The sequence below is a fragment of the Colossoma macropomum genome, unplaced genomic scaffold, assembly GCF_904425465.1.
Source record: "Colossoma macropomum unplaced genomic scaffold, Colossoma_macropomum, whole genome shotgun sequence".
Taxonomy (NCBI): domain Eukaryota; kingdom Metazoa; phylum Chordata; class Actinopteri; order Characiformes; family Serrasalmidae; genus Colossoma; species Colossoma macropomum.
In genome coordinates this window covers 40995671-41002695 of record NW_023494803.1, presented here as the reverse complement: position 1 = coordinate 41002695, position 7025 = coordinate 40995671, and the positions used below count along the sequence as shown (strand labels likewise).

Below are 7025 nucleotides of genomic sequence, written 5' to 3'. Positions count from 1 at the left end.
CTTCGGTCTCGAGTTAAATTAATCAGACCTACAAAAATCCCATAAGCTCTTTAATTCTGTGATAAGTTTTCTAATCAGAGGCTAAAACTGAAGAAGCAGCTGCTGGTTGTTCTATTTGGAACCAGAATGTTAGCGAAAGCACTATTAGCTTCTACACTGGGAAGAAATCCTGTAACTTATATTAAAACAGCAATGAGCTGCTTTACTTCAAGCTCAACAAACTGAAGAATTATAGTTAACAAGTTTACTAATAGATACAGTTAAAAAGCTGCATCAGTGTTTTCAGGGTTTGATAAACTGCAGTTCAGATTCTCACTGATATTTAAAGAATGATTTCATACATTCAAATGGAAAATTAAACACTGTAAATCAAACTGATCACATCTTGTTTTCTTATTGTTTTCAGCCTCACACCTTTCTGATGGTCAGCGTGTGTGTGGGCGGAGCTCTGCTTTTGACCAGAAAACTGATATCTGATCTGGAATGACCAATCAAATTCAATCTCTGAATTATATATAATTACACAGTTAATGTTACTACAACTGATTAACCGATTGAATGTGATTTTATTGGACCATAATGTTTTTATATAAAGGGTTTTGCAATAATATAAAACATAATATAAACATAATATAAAAAGCAAAAATAGAGGATAAACATAAAAGCTTATTGTTTCCATTGTGGTTCCCAAGATAGAAAAATGAAACCAAAGGCAGCAGATTTAACGCAGCAAACATGACGCGATATAAAAATCACCGTCAGTGTTAATACAGTCAACAGTGAAAAGAAACCAATAAAAATTGCATAATATTTAAAAGACATTTTAAAAATGATCATCAAACTGTTTCCTAACTGCGTCTCTAAAACATCCCGACAGTCGGTTCCTCAAATTTCAACCTCTACTGTTAAAAGCAAAAAGCCTGAATGTAAGAATTTAAGATAATGATGAGAATCTTATCTGCACAACTTTATCAAAACTGCTTCATCCAGAACTTTCGTCCATCCAAGAATTTCAAAATAGTGATTCAGTAAGTTCTGATTAAAAACTCAGAGTCCAAAGCTTTTTAAATAATAATAATAATAATAATAATAATGTTTTAATGTACGTGTATATATGATCATACTACGAGCAACAAACACAATCTAAATAAGGCTGAACTGGAGCTCCTGATGAGGTCATCAATGTTCTGTCTAGAAAACATTTAATCAGCAGATCGTCGCGCTCTGTGTTTTGGTATGTTTGGGTCGCAGGTGAAGCTAAAGGTCAGTTCAGATCATCACAGCCGTGAAACACCGTAACACCGCCTCCTTTTCTCTGTGCTGATCACCGTATGCTGCTCTTGTGTTACTGTTTGCTGTCCGGTGGGGAACAGAGGAGGATGGGTTCCCCCTCTGAGTCTTGGCTCCTATCAGTGGTTCCTGGGTTTTCTTGGTGAGGCTCATGGGATCTCGGACCCGGAACTTCAGTAAAACTGCTTTGTGAAAACGGCTGCTGTAAAAAGCGCTACATAAATAAACAATGACTTCAGTGTTTTAGTGCTTTATACAACAAATCTGCAAAATAAAGAATAAAGTAAAGAATCTCTCATGAAATAAAACGTCCAAAAAATTATCTTTTCCTGAAAGACAGACAACAAACTATGACCAAATATGTTTGGATAAAAACATCGAATCACTCTTGGTAAAAAGAGGAATTTCTGTTAAGCAGAATATAAAACCCAGTAAGTGGAGGTCACAGTGATTTGATGTGGTTTCTCCAGATAAACACACGAGAAAAAAACATGTGCTGTTTATTTGAGCTAAATGAGAGAAATACGTGCACCGTTTAGATGCTCCTTAATGACTAAAGCGATCTGCGTTTCTTAAACATGACGTTTAGGACATTTTTAAAACATTTCGGCTGTACTTTGTTCACTGTTTTCTCAGGAGTGAGAAAATGCAGAGTTGGTTATTTTTGGACGTTTATACGCTGAGAAATCGAGAGGAGAAAGTCGGATGTTCAGCATTTTCTGCTTTTGTTCTAAAGTAGAAACGGACTGACAGTTTGCTACAAAGCAGTCGTTACTTAGTGACCGTGTTCAGTGGAAAGATGCTGTTGTTAAAAAAGTGCTGTTATCATAAATAACACTGCTAGAACGTTTCTCGACCAAATAGATTGTGTCAAACTGCTGTATAAGTATGATTAACAGACATATTCTGTCATCCTGGTTTCATTATCATCATCATCATCATCATCATCAGTTAAAATCTCAAGTGTCTCGTGAGTTTTCTCGTCCCTCGTTACACATTTGTGTGTCTTCAGAGTGTTTGAGTGTCTGAAACTCCGCCCACAGTCAGAGCAGTAATAGGGTTTATCTCCTGTGTGGATGCGCTGGTGCAGCTCCAGGTGACCCGCTCTGGTAAAGCTTTTTCCGCATTCGGAGCAGTAATACGGTTTCTCTCCTGTGTGGATGCGCTGATGTGTTCTGAGAGTGCCTCTGTCTCTGAAGCTCCGCCCACACTCTGCGCACTGATGGGGTTTCTGTCCTGTGTGAACATGCTGGTGGAGCTGGAGATGACTCTCTCTTGTAAAGCTCTTCCCACAAAACGAGCAGAAGCACGGCTTCTCTCCGGTGTGGATGCGCTGGTGCAGCTGAAGATGGTCCTGTCTGCTGAAGCTCTTGCCGCACTCCGAGCAGCAGTACGGCTTCTCTCCGCTGTGAACGCGCTGGTGAGTCTGGAGATTACACTGCACAGCAAAGCTCTTCCCACAGTCTGAGCAGCGGTACGGTTTCTCTCCGGTGTGCGTGCGCTGGTGTGTTTGGAGGTTACTCTGCACGGTGAAGCACCTTCCGCACTCGGAGCACTGATACGGCTTCTCTCCGGTGTGAACGCGCTGGTGCGTTTTGAGGTAACTGAGCCGATTGAAGCTCTTCCCGCAGTCTGAACATTGATGAGTCCTTGTGCTCGTGTCTTTCTGCGTTTCTGTGCAGGAGGTTTCAGCGTCTCCTGTGTGGAGAACATCAGACTCTGAGGTTCTCTGAGTGTTGGAGCTTCCAGGAGACGCCATGTTCACACATACGATCTCTCCCGATTTCTCGCTCCTCACCTTCAAACAGTCTCCTCCACTGATCTTCTTAGTGGAACCATCTCCTGAGAAGTTTGTGGAGAGGAATGCGGGCCGTGTAGGAAAGTAGACACTAGGAGAAGAAGATCTGCAACAGTAGGTCATTCATTTCTGGAAGAAAAAAAAACGTTGGATATAATAAAATAGCAAAATGACAGTATTGTTGAGAAATGCACATAGAAACTACAGCTGGGTTGAACTGCTGCATTTGACATGACAGATCACAGACATTTCCACGACTTTTCCAAGGCATAAGATGAAATTTCCAGGCCAAACGTTTAGCAGAGAGCTGAGTGATATATCATCTACACCAGCATCCTGTGATACTGACGTAGCATTTCCTGTTTTAGTGATATTTTTAGTGACATATTAGATAAATACGGATTTTTTTTTTAAATAAAGCCTTAGAAAAAGTGACTTTCAAACAATTAAATGTGTATCTAATATCAAACAGGTTACATGAGAAGTTGAATCAGGTTTTCGTACTGACTCAGCACTGGTTGACCTCAGACCCATGCTGATGCACAAAATCCTTCTGTTCTGGTCTTTTTGGATCTTAGTGCAGCTTTTGTTACTGTTGATCACAAGATTGTAGTTCACCATCTTGAATTCTGGGTACATGGTTCAAATCATATTTGACAAATAGACAGTTCTTGGTTTCAGTGGGAAATCATTCATTGAAAAGATTTAACAAATTTTTGAGGAGTCCCTCAGGGTTCAGTTTTAGGGCCTTTGCTCTTCTCTTTGTACATGTTACCTGTAGCTGATGACTTAGCGCGTCACTAAACTCTATGGCTCTTTGATCTTTATCTCTTTAATCTGATCTGTCATCGTCTTGTCTGTTACTGTAAAATGTGTCTCCCTGTAAAGCACTCTGAGCTGCCACTGCTATAAAAAATGCTCTATAAATAAAGATATTATTATTATTATTGTTATCATCATCATCATTTTGAATGAAACAGCAAGAGTTTTCATTTTTAATTAATATTAGTTTCACTGTGAACTCATTTTTCTGCAGTATGGTAGGTAACCAGGAACCAGGGATGCAGTTCTTCCCATCATCAATCAGACTAAAATAATAAGCCGATCATCCATCAGACTATAATATGAAACCAATCAATCAGACTAAAATAATAAACTGATCAATCAGACTAAAATAATAAACCAATGATCAATTATTACATTTTTTATTATTATTGATTATAAGATCTACTTCCCGTTTGAAAAATCGATTCAAAGCAAAGCAGGACTAAAATAGCAGATCAGAGAAAAATGATTTCTGATTTCTGATGTTGGCACAGAACAGCATCATATTCATCAAGCTTCTAAAGGCGCGAGAGCTGATCAGGGATCAGATTTCTCTCATGTTCGGGCTGATTTTACTGACAGGAGCTGATTCCAGATAAGCTCTAACAGTCTGAGCTCGAGTGTTCGGGAATCAGTGAATCTGCAGGGAACCAGAAGAGCGCTTTAATTCTGTGTGACGTAATTAACGTCACTGACTTTAACGGCGACCAATCAGCGAGTTTCGGATGTAAATATTCTGTAAACTGTAAATAAGCGTTAAAGAGATCAAAGAGATCAACATATTTCCCAAAACGCGGAGCTTCAGGCTTCTTACGGCAACTTTCCGTTCCACCTTAAACAGTACAGGAGATCCATTCTGGCACTTCAGGCGCCACCGCGGCACTGCTGTACCATTTAAGGTGGACCGGACTATTCCAACAAGAAGCCTCGTCAGCTACAGAAACATCAACCACACAAACACCAGAACACGGTTAAAGGTCAAACTGCCGCGCCGATTACAGATTATTTTATTCATAATATTTAATGATTTAATATATTTCTGTAACAGTTCATGAGAAACAAGAGCGTTAATAATGTTACAGAGCGCTTTACCTTCAGCAGCTGCTCAGTGTCTCTCTCTCTCTCTCTCTGCCTCTCTCTCTATCTCTCTCTCTTTCTCTCTCTCTCTCTCCTTAGAGAACCGTCTGTTCCACCAAACCCCAAATAAAAACCTCCTTATCTGGAACCACAGAACCAACACCGCAGCTGACTTGTTTCTTGTTAAATTTTTTGGCGATGACGTCATCGATTCCGGAAGTCTGCACGCGCACATCCTGCTGCGGATGAAGAGGAGAAAACGATTTTAAAACTTTGATTTAAAAAAAGAAAGATTAAAAACTGAATATCTTGTTTCTGGAAATGTTTTTATACTTAAGTATCTTTTAATTGTTATATATTTAATACAAAATGTCTGAAATCACAGGCGAGATTTATATTAACACTTTATTATATTTTTATTATATTCAGTTTTTCTTTTTACTTTGAAAAATGATAGTGCTAAAAGCCTGATTTAAAAAGCTTCATAATTTAATCTTGTAATTCTGTTTATTGCTCATAGAATGTTTTAATTTTGTTATTATTGTATTGTTCTGTTTTTCTATTTTCAGTTTTTGGTACATTTTTTATTTCTTCTAAAAGCCTTGAAAATTCAGATGACTTAAGTGTAATTTGTAATACCACATTGTTTTTAAACTGTAATAATAATAATAATAATAATAATAATAATAATAATTTTTGCACTGTACACCTCAGGCTTTAAGTACAGCTCTGAGACATGCCACATGATGACACTGCCATTGTAGCATGTGTAAGGGGAGGGCAGGAGGAGGAGTACAGGAACCTGGTGAAGGACTTTGTGGAGCGGTGCCGTAGGAACAACCTGCTACTTAACGCTTCCAAGACCAAGGGGCTGGTGGTGGACTTCTGCAGGGCTGGGCGACTCACACAGCCAATCTCTATTGAGGGGGGTGAAGTGGAGAGTGTAATGACCTACAGGTATCTCGGACTGCAACTGGATGATAGGTTGGACTGGTCAGCCAACACAGACATCCTGTACAGAAAGGGGCAAAGCTGGCTCTATTTCCTGAGGAGGCTGGGGTCCTTTAACATCTGTACGAAGCTCCTCCAGATGTTCTATCAGACCGTGGTTGCCAGCTATCTTTTTATGCTGTGGTGTGCTGGGGAAAAAAAAGAGAGACGAGATGCGACTGGACAAGCTGGTCAGGTGTGTAGGATCAGTGGTTATTGTGGAACTGGACTCTGTGGTTAATGTGGCCTAGAGAAGGACTCTGCACAAACTGCTCTCCATTATGGAGGATGATGGCCACCCACTGCACACTATCATTATGGACAGGAGGAGCATGTTTAGTGTAGGTTGCTGTCACAGAGCTGCTCAACTGACAGACTCAGGAGATCCTTTGTCCCCAGAGCCATCAGGCTCTTCCACTCTTTCCTGTGGGGTAAGAAGAGAAGAGAGAAGAGGGAAGAGGAGAGATGAGGACTGAATCTCTTATGATAAATTAGGTTTATTTTATCTACCTGCACGTATGGATGCCTTACTGCACATATTTTTTCAGTATTGTCATTATATGCTGTTACCTGCGCTTCCTTGTACAATCATTACTGCACTGGCTTTTTTTTATCTCAGGATAGATCTTATTGCATATTTTTGTATATTTCTACTTGTATATCTGGCTGTAGATGTTTTTTTGTATATATTCTTTTTATATTGTATCACCCTTACAACTAACTGTGTTTCAGTATCAGTATTTATCTATCTATGTATTTATCTATCTAATAACAATTATTATTATTATTATTATTTTTTTTTAGTAGTAGTAGTAGTAGTATCATTATCATTATTATTTAGTGGGGGTTAGGAGGATTAGATCACAATCAGCTGTGATTAAAAAATACAATTTCTTTTATAACAATCATTTACTCATTTAATTATAATTTTCTGTGTATTTGCAGAATCTCTCAGAATGTTTTGAGCTCAGATTTTTAAACCTCTTTCATAGCTGTGGTCAGTCAGTGTCAGTTGTGTCCACTTTCAGGCTCTTCTGTGTTTCAG

General features: G+C 39.0%; 1 protein-coding gene across 1 annotated transcript; it reads right to left on the bottom strand.

Annotated features, from left to right (window-relative positions):
• Positions 1 to 600: 600 nt before the first annotated feature.
• On the bottom strand, positions 601 to 5216 carry LOC118824061 (zinc finger protein 239-like). The gene is made up of 2 exons (XM_036593975.1): positions 5006 to 5216; positions 601 to 3217 (listed from the first exon to the last, which is right to left on the bottom strand). Exon 2 carries the CDS (start codon positions 3209 to 3211, stop codon positions 2183 to 2185), a length of 1029 nt encoding a protein of 342 aa, XP_036449868.1. The 5' UTR covers positions 3212 to 3217; positions 5006 to 5216; the 3' UTR covers positions 601 to 2182.
• Positions 5217 to 7025: the final 1809 nt, after the last annotated feature.

Bases quoted from the DNA above. Each gene is read 5' to 3' on its own strand.
- LOC118824061 (XM_036593975.1), bottom strand. From the start codon at position 3,211: ATGACCTACTGTTGCAGATCTTCTTCTCCTAGTGTCTACTTTCCTACA.